This window comes from Haliotis rufescens, unplaced genomic scaffold, assembly GCF_023055435.1.
Source record: "Haliotis rufescens isolate VD_foot unplaced genomic scaffold, xgHalRufe1.0.p SCAF_17, whole genome shotgun sequence".
NCBI classification, from domain to species: Eukaryota; Metazoa; Mollusca; class Gastropoda; order Lepetellida; family Haliotidae; genus Haliotis; species Haliotis rufescens.
In genome coordinates this window covers 14,834,960-14,853,975 of record NW_025963857.1, presented here as the reverse complement: position 1 = coordinate 14,853,975, position 19,016 = coordinate 14,834,960, and the positions used below count along the sequence as shown (strand labels likewise).

At 37.0% G+C, this 19,016-nt stretch overlaps 1 protein-coding gene across 5 annotated transcripts in view; it reads right to left on the bottom strand.

Annotated features, from left to right (window-relative positions):
- Nucleotides 1-19,016, bottom strand: part of LOC124140870 (kinesin-like protein KIF28P) — a 79,079-nt gene that overhangs the window by 11,339 nt on the left and 48,724 nt on the right. For 4 of the 5 annotated variants that reach the window (XM_048397628.1, XM_048397627.1, XM_048397630.1 and 1 more), the window contains 6 exons: nt 9,498-9,585; nt 8,805-9,098; nt 8,310-8,576; nt 7,566-7,730; nt 5,924-6,052; nt 1,920-2,081 (listed from right to left, as the gene is read on the bottom strand). In XM_048397628.1, coding sequence (XP_048253585.1) covers nt 1,920-2,081; nt 5,924-6,052; nt 7,566-7,730; nt 8,310-8,576; nt 8,805-9,098; nt 9,498-9,585 — 1,105 coding nt within the window. Of the gene's footprint in view, nt 1-1,919; nt 2,082-2,948; nt 3,006-5,923; nt 6,053-7,565; nt 7,731-8,309; nt 8,577-8,804; nt 9,099-9,497; nt 9,586-19,016 lie in introns of all 5 variants that reach the window. The other variant, XM_048397631.1, reaches the window with a different exon arrangement.

Below are 19,016 nucleotides of genomic sequence, written 5' to 3'. Positions count from 1 at the left end.
ATGAAATTTCAAGATACTAAGTTGAAATTTCAAGATACTAAGTTGAAATTTCATCTTATTACCTTGAAATTTCAACATGACATCTTGAAAGTTAGTATCTTGAAATTTCAAGTAAAAAAAAAAAAAAAAAATGTCCCTAAAAGGCTTCCATAGACATCACTGTTCCCCCAATTATGTTGCATGGATTTCAGTACTTTTTTATCTTATCATATCATATTTGTATTGAAATAACAAGTTTCACAAACAGTAACAGAGTTCCAAAAGGTATATCAGACAAAACATTGTGGTTTCTTTTACAAACCTCATAAGAATAACAAGCCTTTCGCTGTGCTACTGTTATCATGAACATGCCACATCTCACATAAGTGCAAATATATACACATCAAAGCCTATATTCTACATGCATATATCTATTTCAGGATATCCTTAATTAAAAAACATCTACAATTATTCTATAAATGTTTTACAACATGAAAACATAATGTGCATAAAGCTAAATGAAACAATGAAAAGAATAAAAAAAAAAAATATGAGATCAACATAAGCATAAATACTTATCAGGCCAAGCATTCAATCTCAATATTTATACCAAAAGAAGGATTATTTTGTGTGTCTTACAGTTTATAGTGTAAAGGGGACTTTTTCAAAATCCAAGGTCACTTCATGTGGCCAAAGACGTCGGCTGATATGATTGAGATGTACAGCGCATTGTGTTGATGGCTGACGTGGTATAAATCTGTTAGCGCCCCCTACGATTGATATGGACTTTCACACTCTCAGCTGATACCTTGAGGAAGGTGAAACTATACCTGTCTGTTGGCAGTCTGGATATTTACAAGTCAGAAAGCCAATTCAAGTAATCTTTCCTCGGGGCCTGTCTGAGAGTAAATATTGGTTGAGACCAATATACTTTAGTGTGTCTGGCACAGACGCTGACACACGACTGTGAAAATAGGAGTGACCCCTGCCTTTCCTGAGTTCATGGAAATCGAACCTAACATCATCAAAACTTGGATGACATCAACCTACGGGTTCAAGGTCGCTGAATATTTCATAGACATATTGCCTTGCTTTTATATGTGAAAGAGTGAGTGAGTGAGTGAGTATGGTCTTACACCGCTTTTAGCAATATTCAAGCAATATCACAGCGATGGACACCAGAAATGAGCTTCACAGATTGTACCCATGTGGGGAATCAAACATGAGATCTTCGGCATGAGGAGGTAACACTTTACCCACTGGGCTAATCCACAGCCCCAGCTGTGAAAGAAGTGAGTGAGTGAGTGAGCGAGCGAGTCCTTAATATTCCATTATGTATCAGGGTAGTTGTAAGCAATCAAGTCTGGATCAGGCAAACCAGTGACAGGATATACGAGTAATGATGCACACCACTGGTGCCTCAGCCAACTCATATCAAGGAGGATTTTAATGATAATCAGGGCGATTCTACAATTCACGACCCTGAACATTATATCCATGCCGAACCTCGTTCTCCATCTCTAAGGAAAATGGTTGAGGGGAATGATACCCTTTCATTCCTGATTCTAAGCTGTATGTTCTGATGTTAGATGTGTTTGCAGAGACATTAAGACGTGTTGGAGAGGTCAATGTCAAGGTCATTTTAAATGTCATCCTTTATCCAATATGAGGCCAAGAGCAGCAATAACAAAACACAAACATCCAATCAGTGACAACAAAACTATGAATAACGATGCAAGGGGATGGACGTGGACAAAATGAAACAAATGTGGAGGAGAAAATTCTGATGAACAAGCAAAACAAAGGTGCCGGCAAAATAAACTAAGAAATCCGCTGGCATGAGGTTGAACAAAATCAACAGGTTCAAAAAAACTGAGGAGACTTGTGCAGAGGTCCGGACGTGAGGGTGGGAGACAATATGTCTCAGATAAGTGGCTTACATTCTGTCTGGGCATTGCAGGTTTATCATATTCAAAATGGTGTTTGGCCACTTTATTGTATTCGATGAGCCCCGCATTCTGATCAGCCTCTTCTGCTAAAGCTGATTCCTCTTCACCAAATACATACAAGCTAATTATATCGTCATCTTTCTCTTCTGAAACCTGGTAAGAGCAAAGGGAGATAAATCTTTGCAAGGGGGGTAACTCTCATAGAACCTATACATGCTCCTTGACAAAAAAACACCTGATCCCCATGTTGTCAATAATTCATGCCCTGTTGAAAAAAACATTTCTAGACAAGAATCATCCTTAGTTGAATTGAACTGTGTTTCGATTATCATTTTCGATGCATGAACTGACACAACAATTGGTCCTAATGATAAACAGTTTTTTGATGGTTCATTTAGTCCAACTGAGAATCTTTCTTGTCTAGACAAAGCGCCAATAACATATGCATACATTACAAAATCACTTTCACCGTGTTTCCATGCAAACAAACAATAATATCCATGGTAACCAGTCATGGAAACACACATATACCTACCTTAAGAACAAACTGGCAGTATTGACTATGATCAAAAACACCATTTACCACACATTTTCCCCACTTTCTTATAAAAACAACTTTGCATATATCTGCCAGATTATTCTATCAAAATTATTTAAGAGAAATAAGAGCACCATTCACTCCATGCAAATAAAAGTCTTCCAACCAAGATAACCCAAACTTGACATCAAAATAAATTATGACTGTAAGCCAATCCATATTCCTCCTACTAGTTTATCAAAACAAAGACACAGTGATTGAATTTTACAGAGAGTGAAAAATATACAAAATATATCTATATTAACATAATTAATATAGAAATTCAAACAGCATTCAATTCAATTTGATGTAGTGGGTTCGCCTGGTTTGAAGACCTGACCATTAATGCAGGGGTTAAAGCAGTCAGCAAGGGTTAAACATGGTTCAAGCGTAAGCATATGACAAAGTAAACAACTGCCTTCATGCAAAGGGGCCAGTCTTACTTCTCCATTTTGGTGTAGTTTATGTTTTTCGCGCACAAATTTCTGAGCTTGAAGCACCTGAAATGAATTGTGGATTTAGTCACATGCGTTGGAGTTTTCTGTTGTTTGTTTACTCTGATTATGCAGGAGTTGGGTTAAAACAATTCTCACTCCAAACTAACATTAATTAAAAAAACTTCAAAAGATTTTAAAGAGTGAGTGAGTTTGGTTTTACGCCGCTTTTAGCAATATTCCAGCAATATCACGGCGGGGGACACCAGAAATGGGCTTCACACATTGTACCCATGTCGGGATTCGAACCCGGGTCTTCGGCGTGACGAGCGAACGCTTTAACCACTAGGCTACCCGACCGCCCTGACTTTAAAGAAGAACAATACGTTTTTCTATATATTATACAATTTACCAACACTATGAATAAATTTTGATTAAATTTACAATCAAAATGAAAATATAGATTCAAACTCCTTGAGGACAATTCAGAAAAATAATTGCTATAACTCTATTTAATCTTTTAGCACAATGGCCCTCAACTTACAGTGATGTGTATTGTTGCGTCCACAACAGCACATCACAGGGTTAAACTTTTATAACTATGAGACCCACCCGTTTTTATTGCTTGGATAACCTTCTTGATTTGTTTAGAAATACAGTAAACTACGGTTATAACGAACACGCTTATAACGAACTGACGGATATAATGAACTTACTTTTTTGGTCCCGACAAATTGCGTATTATATATGCTGTATATATGCTTATAACAAACTACGGTTATAACAAACACTCTTATAACGAACTGACGGATATAACGAACTTACTTTTTTGGTCCCGACAATTTGCGTATTATATATGCTGTATATATGCTTATAACGAACTACGGTTATAACGAACTAAAATTAGCAGTCCCTTTGAGTTCGCTATAACCGTAGTTGACTGTTTTAACAAATTGGCTTTTACATGCTCATTGATCATAATTTCATTAAACTGAGAGTCAAGAATTAAATTTAAAATTCAAGTGAAGAAAAAAAGGTAAATAATCTGTCCCTGTTTGTTTTTTGCGTATTCTCGTTCAGCTTGGTGTCGATTTTATTTTTCCGACTCATCCACTCAAAATAGTCAATGCTACAAGTTATGAAAACTTCAGCTAACTATCAAAAGCTTCCTAGTATATTGCTAGTTGGCAGGAAACATGTTTTAGTTACAGAGTGCAAAGACATATCACGCTTGACACACTCACAAGTGAGTTTAGTAGTTTGTTGTCTACTCAAGGGTTAAATGCTCTACAGAAGACTAGGTGTTTGTTATGTACTGATTTGAAAAATAGTTACATTGTTTCGTGGACTTAATGAGCCTTGTGAAGTTCTCTTATGTAACTGAAGCAGCTGTAAGGGGAGACAACTCACAATGACGTCAAGCATAATGGTGACACAAGCCAATATATATATATACATGCTATCTTCTATGTATATACACGATCATTCATTGCAAGCAATATTATCCACATCTGAAAACAATGCTGAAATAGAGCTTGTATTTAGTCAACAAAGATGGATTATTCAATCAAATATTATCATTTCAAGTAACAATATTTCAAAATAATTCTACATTAGTTTGGGTTGGTTGGTTTGTTGTTTAACGCCGCACTCAGCAATATTCCAGCTATATGACGGCGGTCTGTAAATAATCGAGTCTGGACAAGACAATCCAGTGATTAATATCATGAGCATCGATCCACGCAATTGGGATCGATGACATGCATCAACCAAGTCAGCGAGCCTGACCACCCGATCCCGTTAGTCGCCTTTTACGACAAGCATAGTCACCTTTTACGGCAAGCATGGGTTACTGAAGGCCTATTCTACCCCGGAATCTTCACGGGTCTACATTAGTTTGGGAGAACAATTGTATAGTGAATACACAAGTCAATTAATGCATAATATTCTGAATTCTAAACAATCTTTAACAAAACCAAATAGATATAAGCTCTACTGAGACTTTTAAAAGTTAATTGTTACGTTATGAAAGATATGAATGTCTGTCTTATGAAATAGTGTTTTATGGCCGAACATTCTTTTTCATTTGGTTTACAGACTTTGATATTGATGTCTTTTTAAATAAATACACATAGTACACATTTTTTTAATCATCTGAAGTTTCAGATCGGTATGTGATAAACATTGCTGTAAATCTTGGCCTCAGGTTAGGGTCCTTATAAATATTATGAATCTAAAATCGGACAGAGGCATTTCATTATCATTTCTTTTGTCACAGTAACTTTACCGTTGGTTGTACATAAAAAACCTTGTCATTCTGATTTTATTGCTTTTCTGAATTATATATGATAAATGTTGGCGGATCCATAAACCATTAAAAAAAATGTCAGGCCAACCAACTATAGCTGTATCACTCTTCTCATCACACATGCTGTGAATGAAATTAGAAACTATAAACACTACACGTGTAATATTAACAGAGTAATCACAGGTATAATCCAATTCTGAACATTGTCCAACCCAGAATGTGTCCAAAAAGATAATCCTCCCAATTTCTTGGTCATTCTTGGTCCCTATCATCATGATGATGAAAACAAATTTATATCCTGAAAATTACACACATACTACTGATATTTTAACAGGGAGAGTACGAGGTCGATGACAGACAGATTCAGATGATTAAAGCCTGATTAATATAATGGACATAAGCTGCAGATAATAATGATAAAAGTGCTTTCATTTTTTAATTTTGTTATAACCAGAAAACCTGGCATAGACTATGTGTCCCACATTAACTGTCTATCATAAGCTCTCTATAAGGTATCTCCCTACCGCTATTGCCAATCTCTAATCTTTTCTTTGTATTCCCCTTTCTCTGTCAAGTTTTGAGAGTGGCAATCATCAAATTCTCTAAATTATCCAGCATAAAATTTGGATGGCTTTCAACAGTAGACACAGAGTTGCCTCCCTTCCTGTGTACCCACCTGGTTGAGTAGCTGTACACGAGTCTTGAGTCTTGTCCCTGAACTGTTGGCAACAGCCGACACTGAACGTAAGAATGGCTCAAACTGTTGTTGGTCTGGTTGTTTCTTGGACCATTCGTCACATAGTTGCTGTTGACCGAAAACAAAAAGTTGACAGATAAAGAGTGTGTTCAACTGATTCCTCTGTTGGTCCGTGCAGTAATTTTAGCGCTTTAAGCCAACAGATGGGGCATAAATCTGTCCCATATCTGCTTGTAGATGTGTATGCATAGCGTCCTTAAACAAACATAATAATCATTATACATATACTCGGGTCGGGTCAGTCCTGAGTTTGACCCGGGTACCCACTGGACTACCCGGACCTGTGGTTAGTCATGTAATATATTATTTAATGATAAAAACTCACTATAGCTCAGTGGTTACACTTCAAGTCAATAATGTTCGCATTTCTTTCTGATGATGCACACATTCCTTTTGACTTGTATATGTTTGAGTAAAGATAAAGCTTCAGTCAACTTCAGTGAATGCATGACCAGATCGTTGGATACATGTACCTAAACAGTTTTTGCCAGGGCTGCGGTAAAACAATTCCCAAACAGACATTTTGTTCCCAACTCTTGAGACCTACAGTGGGTACCTTGGTAGGGTCGGGTAATAGGGGGTCGGTTACCCAGGTAATAAATTTGGACTCGTCCCAGCCCCAATGTCTATACATGTACCTCAAAAGATTTTTTCGCGATAAAAGTTACAAGTTTTTCTGCTGATGTTTGTGTTTTGATAGAACGATTTTACTTCACAAAATAAAATCATGTAGTCTGCTATTTAACTTGCATTCAATGCTGAGAACCAATGGGCGCCATGCTACGTGTCATCCAATCGCAACCTACAAGAACACCTACATCTACTCAAAGAAACCCAGTCAAAGAATGTGTTGGGTTCAATGCTGCTTGAACACTATTTGAGGATGTGTCTGAAAGCCCAAAGTCAGGCAGGCTGTCTACTTCAGTGATACACACGTTCAGACCAAGAATCATAACTGGAGCCAATCTGAGATTTGGACCTCGATCAGCAGATCCTGGTTCACATAAGTGACAAAACTTTGCACAATGAATCAGGTCACCTTAGACCACAATATCCCGGGATTAATGTTCAGTTTTTATAAAAACTCATAAATTCTCTAAATCTGGCATGAAGATGGTTTTATTGTACTGTTGGCAATATTTCAGCAATATCATGGCAGGAGATACCAGTAATGGGTTTCACACATGTAGGGAATCAAACCTCGGCATTGGGAGAAAACACTTAAACCAGTGGGCCAACCCACTTCCCCCTGGCTCATGAGACATTGGCTTGTTTGTTTTCTTATCAGGCCCATCCTGAAGTACATAGGAAATATAGAAGCATCCATTACTGACAAAGGCAATTTGTTTTATACTATTCCCGTGGGGTAGCCTAGTGGTTTAAGTGTTCCTTCCTCAAACCAAAGGTCTGGGTTCGATTCCCATCATGGGCACAATGTGTGAAACCCACTTCTGGTTTTCCCCACCATGTTATTGATGGAATATTCTAAAAGCAGCATAAAACCTCACTCACTCACTCACACTTATCCACAGATGTATGAGAGAGTTGGTTCTCCACTGACCTGCATCCGTTTCTCCTTCTGTGCCAGCCTCTCGTATTTCCTCTGAAGAAGTACGATCTCGGTCTTCAGATGGGACTGTTCAGACACTGCAGCATCGTTGCCAAATATGGTGCCTCGGCGCCCGTTATCTGCCATATTGCCCATTTGCTCCATCTGACGGAGTTCCTGGTACAAAAAAGAAACAGGATAAAAAGAAGAAATAACTTTCACATAATTGTAGTGGTATTGAAGTGGTAACATATTTCCGATAGAACAAGAATAGTGTTGAGACCATTGGATCCTGGTATAACTAGGGGACTCTGTACTAGTCCTGACTCATGCCGATTTCATAGTGCTAGCCCACTGAGATACCTTGTCACAGATCAACATGGAAACCCACTCATACATATCATACTCAGACTTTGAGCTGACCAGTCCTTGTTTTGTCTCCTCGATTCCGTGAGCCTGGCAGTGTAACAAGTACCATCTTTTACCATCTTTTGGCTGCTAGGGAAATAACTACCAACCTTCAACTCTTCTGGCAGACAATTTATTCACTACACCATGGAGGCAGTTTCAATAGAAAGACTTATCCTTGTGGATAAGTTTGAGAAAGAAAGTTTAACGTGGATACCTAGCAGAATAACAACAAGTTCCATCTTCTAACGTCTTTTAGATGCTAGGGAACGAACCACCAACCTTCCGCTCCCTGGTCAGACAATCTGTTCGCTACATCACAGAGACAGTTTTGATAGAAAGACTCACCCTTGTGGACAGCTTCAGCAGCCGGCGGTCATGCACGGTGTCCTCCTGAACGCCATACACCAGGAACGCGATGTTGCCTTTCTCGAAGAAGGTGAGGTGTTCCTGGGTGACCTCGCTGAAGGAGATGATCTTGGAGTGCTTAAACTCTGGCTGCAGGCTACCGCTGATCATCGGCGTCTCCACAAACTCCCCCTTGTAGTCTTTGTACTTGATGCGGACACCTTTCGAGAAACGTGGCTTGTTGATGTCCGCACTCTGTATCGTTACCTGAGTGGAAATAAATCACAAAAATCATCAGTTGTACCTAACAACTCTGTCACTATCAGTTGAAGAGCAGCTTCTAGACATAAAGAAACTCAAAATACATGAACGTGACATTAAAGGAAGTCATTGAGTGATACCCAAAGGCTGGAAGACCTAACATAACAGGTGACCTAAATATACAACTCAAAAGAAGTTAAAGAATGGAGGCTACAGAGCTAGTTCACAGCCCACCTTGAAGTGATACGGTTTCTGCAGCAGCTCGTTTGGGCTTTCCACAAAGTATTCCTCATCAAAAGGTTTGCCGGATTGAGTACACGGTGTGACATTCACAAACAGAAATCCTTCCTCTTGCGCCTTGTAATCCGTGATGACAACCTTGTCGTCAAAGTCTAGCCCGAAAGCCAGTGACTGAAGAAACACGTTGGCAGTACCAATCAGCACATCCTCCGTTGGCTCCCAGAACGGGTCATCTTCCTTCTTGATGTGTGAAACGTCCTCTCCGTCCAAATAGCGTTGATACATTTCCTGGGAATACACAGACTTTATTAGGTCAAATCAATAAGACATAATAATAAATCCATATCAATTTACTTTTCTTGACTAATTTATTTTGTTTATTGAATTGGCAGAGCTCCCTAAAAACAGTCTGGAATCAAATATACAAACATATAAAGTTGCATTAGCCTGAGGATAGCATTTGCCTCAAAACTAATTATAAGGTAGTTGGCATAGAAGAAAAAGTCTGTTGAAAATTTAAAGATTTTCTGGCGTGATGACAGCCTAAACAGGGAATTTATGGCTATGATGTAATAGAGGTAGGGTATTTGAAAGAATAGTATACTAGTAAAACCATGGCACCTTTCAGCAGTGTTCAAATTATTACCTGTGCAAGATAGTGCCTACTAACGATGTTCCTATTATTACCTGTATGAGGTAGCGCCTGTTCATGAACTTGCCTCGTTCCCACAGCCAGGTGTTGCCATTAAGAAGGTTCTTCATCTTCACCATCACTCTACAAAAAGGACAGTCCAGATATACTTGTGCATTACGGCCATCAACCTACATCACTACACGACCCTAGAATACGCAAGACAGAATATTACATAGCATTCCCCGAACTCTAGTAATAGTGTATCATCGAACCTATAACACAGACAGAATATTATAGCTGTAATGCAGGAAATACAACCCTAGAATATAAACACAATACAGAACCCTTGACTATAAATAGGATATAGAGCCCTAGAATATAAACACAATACAGAACCCTTGACTATAAATAGGATATAGCGCCCTAGACTATAAACAGGATATAGAGCCCTAGAATATAAACACAATACAGAACCCTTGACTATAAATAGGATATAGCGCCCTAGACTATAAACACAATAAAGAACCCTTGACTATAAATAGGATATAGCGTCCTAGAATAAAAACATAATACAGAACCCTTGACTATAAACATGATATAGAGCCCTAGACTATAAACATGATATAGAGCCCTAGAATAAAAACATAATACAGAACCCTTGACTATAAACAGGATATAGAGCCCTAGAATAAAAACATAATACAGAACCCTTGACTATAAACATGATATAGAGCCCTAGACTATAAACATGATACAGAACCCTTGACTATAAACAGGATATAGAGCCCTAGAATATAAACAGGATATAGAGCCCTAGAATAAAAACACAATACAGAACCCTTGACTATAAACATGATATAGAGCCCTAGACTTTAAACAGGATATAGAGCCCTAAAATATAAACAGGATATAGAGCCCTTTACTATAAACGCAAAACAGAACCCTTGACTATTCACACTTTACAGAGCCTTTGACTATAAACACAATACAGAGCCCTAGAATATAAACACAATACAGGCCCTTAGACTATAAACAGGATACAGAACCCTTGACTATAAACAGAACAGAGAACCCTAGAATATAAACAATACAGAACCCTAGAATATATACAGGATACAGACCCCTTTACAATAAATGCAATACAGAACCCTTGACAATAAACACAATACAGGACCCTAGACTATAAACAGGATACAGAGCCCTTGACTATAAACAATACAGAACCCTAGGATATAAACACAATACAGAACCCTAGAATATAAACACAATGTAATACCTTAGACTATAAACAGGATACAGAGCCCATGACTATAAACACAATACAGGACCTTAGACTATAAACAGGATACAGAACCCATGACTATAAACAGAACAGAACTAGAATATAATATAAACATAAGAAGAATATAAGAAGAAAATAAAGAACCCTTAGAATATAAACAGAATAATGATCCCTAGTGTATATAATAACAGAAATCTAGAATATAAACAGAATACAGAGCCCTAGAGTATATACTCGTAATAACAGCTAGAAGTCTAGAATATAAACAGAATACAGAGCCCTAGTATATATAATAACAGAAATCTAGAATATAAACAGAATACAGAGCCCTAGAGTATATAATAACAGAAATCTAGAATATAAATAGAATACAGAGCCCTAGAGTATATGATAACAGAATTCTAGAATATAAACACATGAAGAGGCCCTAACATAATGGTATTACATACAACCAGAGGGAATAGTGAAAACCTGCCATGTTAGAAATAGCAGAATAGCACCAACCCCTGATGTGGAACTAGCAACAACAGAACATTTCATATATATGTATACACAGAATCTCACACAAACAATAACAGAACTTTGAATAAGATATAGAATGTTTTTACAGGTTAGCCCTAACGTACAGTCAATAAAACAGAATAGTACACAGTCACAGGGTTAATAACATAGAACCGGTTATTACAAGTATCCCTAATAGTACATAAGCATGATAACCTTGGGCTACAACAGAATAGAACACAGCCCTCCAAGACAGTCACCATGTCACAGGGCTGCGTCACCGATATACAGACAGATTATTACAGACACGTATAAAATAACGTCATTTCAAGAAGTCAAGATATTATGCTGTGAAAAAACATTCAACATTCTAGGAAAATATATATAGTTTGTCATAAAAAAGGTAGGAGAGGATAGTACCTTCATTTCTCTGGAACAATTAATTTATTCAGTGTTGTACAATCATCAACAATAGCATGCCCTAGCCTAGTCTATTGACAATACTGGTTACCTTACAATACTTAATGGCAATGACTTTACATGTTGTATTTGTTTGTTGTTCAATGCTCATGTTTTGTAATTAACCAGGTCTAGACCAGACAATCCAGTAATTGACATCATGAGCATCGATCCACGCAATTGGGATCGATGACATGCATCAACCAAGTCAGTGAGCCTGACCACCCGATCCCGTTAAGTCGCCTCGTACAACAAGCATGGGTTGCTGAATACCAATTCTAACCAAGATCTTCACAGGGATTACATGTTACAACAGATTAACACAATTTGCGAGATAAATAGGAGGTGCTACATACCGGTACTCTAGATTTTTGTGTGGAACCGTTATTTTCTAGATCATTTAAAACAATCAAATATTGTGTATCTTTATGATTGACAACTGTGCTACATTATTCAAACTAAAACTGGACCAACGCTGACAACTACTTGTGGGAACAAATATAGATGTTATCATACTTAAATTTGTCATGGTGATTCCTATTGGCTGTCTACATGTTAATCAATTATCAAACCCCTCATAGGTCTCAGTGAGACAATAAATTACCCATCAAATCTGAACTAGCTCATATATTGCAGAATTTCTGCAAATAATATATACATTGTACTACATAAAAGAAGTTAAAGAATGACTGATTCTTTCAAATTACTAAAGATATTTCATGGCAAGAACACATGCTTCTTTCATATTACTATAGTAATTTAAAAGAATCAGGTGTTTTTTAACTTTTTTTCAGGAGAATATATCAAGGTGGGTGAGTGAGTGAATGTTGTTTTACTCTGGTGTCAGCAATGTAACAGATATATCGTGTTAGCCTTTGAATGATTGAACCTGGACCAAGTGGTTGATAGCATGAGCATCAGGGTATGATGTCAGGGTACGATGACCAACAATCATCCAGGTCACACACCGTAACAATGCATTCCTCATTAGTCATCCCTAACAACATGTGTGGCGTACTGCTTTGTTTGTTGTTTGACGCTGCAGTCAGCAATATTCCAGCTATATGACCGCCGACTGTAAATAATCAAGCCTGGACCAGACAATCCAGTAATTGACATCATGAGCATCGATCCACGCAATTGGGATCGATGACATGCATCAACCAAGTCAGTGAGCCTGACCACCCGATCCCGTTAAGTCGCCTCGTACAACAAGCATGGGTTGCTGAATACCAATTCTAACCAAGATCTTCACAGGGATTACATGTTACAACAGATTAACACAATTTGCGAGATAAATAGGAGGTGCTACATACCGGTACTCTAGATTTTTGTGTGGAACCGTTATTTTCTAGATCATTTAAAACAATCAAATATTGTGTATCTTTATGATTGACAACTGTGCTACATTATTCAAACTAAAACTGGACCAACGCTGACAACTACTTGTGGGAACAAATATAGATGTTATCATACTTAAATTTGTCATGGTGATTCCTATTGGCTGTCTACATGTTAATCAATTATCAAACCCCTCATAGGTCTCAGTGAGACAATAAATTACCCATCAAATCTGAACTAGCTCATATATTGCAGAATTTCTGCAAATAATATATACATTGTACTACATAAAAGAAGTTAAAGAATGACTGATTCTTTCAAATTACTAAAGATATTTCATGGCAAGAACACATGCTTCTTTCATATTACTATAGTAATTTAAAAGAATCAGGTGTTTTTTAACTTTTTTTCAGGAGAATATATCAAGGTGGGTGAGTGAGTGAATGTTGTTTTACTCTGGTGTCAGCAATGTAACAGATATATCGTGTTAGCCTTTGAATGATTGAACCTGGACCAAGTGGTTGATAGCATGAGCATCAGGGTATGATGTCAGGGTACGATGACCAACAATCATCCAGGTCACACACCGTAACAATGCATTCCTCATTAGTCATCCCTAACAACATGTGTGGCGTACTGCTTTGTTTGTTGTTTGACGCTGCAGTCAGCAATATTCCAGCTATATGACCGCCGACTGTAAATAATCAAGCCTGGACCAAACAATCAAGTGATTGTCATCATGAACATCAATCTAAGTATTTGGGATATAATGACTTGCATCAACCAAGTCAGTGAGCCTGACCACCCATCCCGTTAGTCGCCTCTTACGACAAAAATGGGTTGTTGAAGACCTACTCTCACCCGGATCTTCACAGGTAGCGTGGGTACTGGAGACATATACAGAATATTTGAAAATATTGTAACAATTCTTCAAAATGAGATATAGGTGAATGTGTTCACTAATATTTTAAATACAACCATAGAGAAACTATCAGTGAGCATGAGCAATATTAAATATAAAAGGACAAGCAGGGAAATGTTGTTTCATTGATTTCAGATGCAAATGCTGAGTGTTCATTCAGTGATTCCGATTACATTCAGTCACAAGTGGTTGGCATACAGCATTGTGTCATTTCAGGCAAGTGTGTGAATCAGGGGAGGTCACCCATACATGACAAATTCAGGGGAAGGTCCAAAATATAACCAAATAATGAAATGAATTGAGATGGGGATGGAAAATGTATTTACAGTTATTAGAAATTTTTAGTTATTTTTATGAAAAATACCTGGGGGTATCCTGGAGGTACTTGGGAGTATCTTACACTTGGAAAATATTTTAATGGGGCCAAAAGAATATTTTCATAACAAAAAATCTCCCACTTAAATATTTTATGTAGAAATACCGTTAAGTAATATTTTGTATTCATAGAATTCCATTTCAACAAGATAGTAAACTTGTACTTAGTGCTACTAGACAATATTTCAAAACAAATGTTACATTTGGGATAACACTTTCTTGGGTTGAGTCCCATCTGGGATTCGAACTCACACTGCCAGAGTGAGGAACCTAATCAAGGGGTAGAAAATGTACGTGATCTAGACTACCAGTTGTCAGATTTCCATTTTTGTAGAAGTCTCGGTGCCTGAGTGGATTAGATCGCTGACTTTGTGCGCTGGCGATTAGGTGCCTCACTCTGGAAATGTGGGTTCAAATCCCCGATGGGACTCAACCCCCCAAAGTACTAGAATTTGTACTTTACCAAGAAAGTGTTATCCCAAATAGAACATTTGTTACATTTGACCGCTGTCTTAAAGGCATTGTCTATTGATGGACAATATTTTGACAATATGGTTATGAAATATTGTTTATAGATTAAAAATTCCATTTATATAAATGTTATACATCAACATAATGCATAATGACTGATATTTGTAACAACTAAATGCGCATTACACAGCTTCACAAGGCTTCCAGTACAGTGTGCACATGCAACTATATATTGAGCTGTGTCGCAACGTCGTAACATGACGATATTGATATCTACCAACATCTGAGGTTAAACAAGGGACTGGGAATATGCGCATGCAAATAGTTACAAAAATTACCGCATGTCATCAAGGAAAACACTGAGAAGACAAAGGCAGTATGTCGCTACAATGACTGGTACTATACGATAAATACTATATATACACTCCCTACAAGTTCTATTCTCTAACAGGTCAAAAAAAGCTAGGGGCCATCTCAAGAATTTTGTGGTGTATAAAACTAAGGAAACAATATTAATAGTACAAACAGTTTTAGACACACAAGATGTTTTAATTTAGAAATCTAGTTTTGAATGACATGTCACTTTAGCAATATAATGTCACATGTTTATTGTTTCTGTACTTCTCATGTGTCATCAGACAGCATAATTTGATCAAAAGTAACAGGAATATGAAACCACCTTTGTTGTCATGGCGACTAAAATAAAATATGATTTTTTTTACAAAATGACGATTTTGAATTAGCACATCATTCATCTTTCATTCCTTATACATTCCTCATGCAAATGTCTATTTCAGCTAACTTTGCAAAATATGTTCAAAAGATCTGAAGAGACAACTTGAGAAATCCTCCACCCACACTGATTATGGAATGGAAAGACTGGAATGAAATGTCACTGTTTATAATGGACAAATTGAGATAAATCTATTTCAAAATGACCTTCACCTTGGCTACATATAAGAATTTCAAAGAAATCAATCATATTTTTTTTTTCTGATATAGAAATTGAAGACAGCATGATCACAATGTTAATTGGATCGAATTCCTATCAACAATCACCTCAGCCAAAACCGATGTTAGAGAAAGAAAAAAAATCATCCTACAGTTTTGAATATGAAACAGTACCTGTATTTAAGGTTAAAAGAATGAAAAACATTAGCAATATTCAAAAATAACCAAACCCAACATAAAATAAACTGATGGATGACAACAGATGCAGGGTATTATGGGTAATAAAGCTTGCAGTCTCGTCGGGAGTACCTGACCGAAAGATCCTCTTCTGCTTTGCTGAGGGTACGATAGCGTAGGTGGTTTAAAACATCATACTGACCACAACGAGATCAGCTTGTTTCATAAAACCCATACAGTACGACAGATGTAGAAGATATTTACCTCTCCTACCTCTCCTACCTCATATAATATGTCTATGTCATCGAGCCATCTGACAAAATTGCTGTTTTCATGAACGCTACAGCCAAAAGTCAAAATGGCAACTTTTCTCAAGTCACAAGATGAGATTACAAGCTATTGGACAAAACAATCCAAATGTTGTTTGTAAAGTATTTTCGCACTGATCTTCCATGTCTTAAGTCTCAGATCGTTGTATCATTGAGGCAGATTGAAAGTAGTTCCGGCTTTAAGTATTATTTCACTCTAGATGTAGTTCCTGCAGTAGTATCTTGTAAAATAACATGCTAGTGAAATATCAATTTTTTTGGCATATAAATATAGTATTTCATCAATAAATCCACAATAAACTGACATATATTCTCTGATTATACAGGATGATATTCTGCCAGTTACTCAAACATTTGACAATTGACATTTGTTCCTCGTCTTCATACTTTCATTTGTTTCATTTCTAATAATTAGGTCAGACCAATTTACTTGTTTTATTGACAAATCTGTTCTAAAATTTTCAAGAAGTCCCAAAACAAATAAGCTACAGTGTTTAAATGAAAATACCTGCTTTTGTAGCAAATCTTCATGTTTACATTTTTGTTAAATGTTAAATCAAGACTTTCCTCTGAAAGGTATTAACTGCTAATCAGCTGTGACAGCTTTTGATTTTGCCCCTTGTCTTTTGGAATTCTGGGCAAGAATATCTGTGTAACAAAAAATTAAATTGGTCCGACCTCATTGTGATGCTGATAAAAATCCACGGAACGAAAATTAAAATGAGCAAAATTTTCAACTAACAGAAAAAAACATGTTTAAAAAAATGTTATTACTGTTTAGTGAATAGTATTAGTATTTTTAACATTTTTCATATTAAAAATATTAAGTTCAGTTCTCATACTTTTGTATCAATATTCTTGAATTAACATTTATGATCTTTATATTGGTTGTTGTAAACACAGTTAGAAAGTTAGTATTACCATAACATGGTCATATCTATATTAAAACATCTTAATTTTTAATTGTTAGATTGTCATAATTCATTTCGACCAGAATTTCAACACTTTGTTAAGAAGTATTTTCTAACGTCAGAATGGTTCAAATTTTGGTAATTGTAAACAAATTATATACTTCTCAAAAGAAGTTAAAGAACACCCTATTCTTTCATATTACTATAGCTAATCTGTCATGGCATGACAGATTAGTTATAGTAATATGTTTAATAGGGCATTCTTTAACTTAAAGAATAGGGTGTTCCTGAACTTCTTTTGAGTAGTATCTTTCTAGTAGAAATTTAATGATGTAAGTAATGTGAGATGTTAGTAAGTTAATCCTTTCCCTGTAACGTCGTCGTTCCGCCTAGATCGGTTTCTGCATCACATCTATAACATCTCCAACCAGAACATCTAGCCCTCGTCTTCTAGCGGACAAAACTTACATGTAGCGAGATATCTTAACAGTTCTGTTCCTCAGTCGAACAACTGGCAAACGTTGGAGTCGATCATGTCTTATCGCAACACAAAAAACATCATGAGCATTGTGGAAAGTCACTTCTCAGTGCTATTTGTTGGATTAAAAAGAGTTTGTTTGTTATTTAACAGGCAGCAGCCAGAAATAAATAATTCTGTCTGCAGCAGACCAACAAGAGTGAGTGAGTGAGTTGGGTTTAACACCGCTTTTAACAGTCTTCCAGTTATATCACGGCATGTCAGCTTAATGTGGGAGGAAAGCCTGAAGTAATGCAGGTCTCAGACATTTACCACTTAGGTGAACCCACGAGCACGGGTATGGTGCTGACAAACCTAGAAACATAATTGGGGCGAAGCGGGATTCGAACCCACAATCATAGGTTCCTGGCATGCCCAAGGGACGCAACTCTGCACAGCGAATAGCGGCACCTTAGACGACTGCCCCCAGACCAACAAGAGACCTGTTGGAGGAGCATGACCATGGGTTCAATTCTCTCTCTCACACACGCACGCCCGCCCGCCTGCCCGCACGCCCTCACGCACGCACGCACGCATGGCACACACACACACACACACACACACACACACAGAGTTTTCACAAATGTTTTGCATATTAGAATCCATTATGTTTCTTATGCCTATTCTTGTGTTGGAAAAACAAATTGGTCATTTTTACCTCTTATAAAAGAAAGCTAATAAATAATATTCATGCTTTGAAGCATAGTAAAATAATATCATAATTTTATATAAAAATAAAATATATTTTAAAGCGGTCAAAGCTTTGAAGCAAATACAATAATAGTTTTTTTTAAAAAAGATATATATCATAATTACAGAAGTGTAGTAGGGCCACGGTGAATTTTTTTTTTGTCTAAGTATCTCCTACGTAGGACTTAGTATGGACTAGAATAACTATCTCCTATGTAGGACTTAGTATCTCCTACGTAGGAGATAGGAAGACCTACGTAGGAGCTAATAAGTCCTATGTAAGAAATAATAAGTCCTACGTAGGAGATAGTAAGTCCTACGTAGGAGATAGTAAGTCCTACGTAGGAGATACTAAGTCCTACGTAGGAGATAGTGATTCTAGGCCATACTAAGTCCTATGTAAGAGATAGTAAGTCCTACGTAGGAGATACTAAGTCCTACGTAGGAGATAATAAGTCCTACGTAGGAGATACTAAGTCCTACGTAGGAGATAATAAGTCCTACATGGGAGATAATAAGTCCTACGTAGGAGATACTTTGACAACAACAAAATTCACCGTGGCCCTACTACGCTTCCGTACATAATATGCAGAAGAGAATTATAAGTAAGAATTACTTATCAAGTAATGTTGCTTCTTAGAAAAAG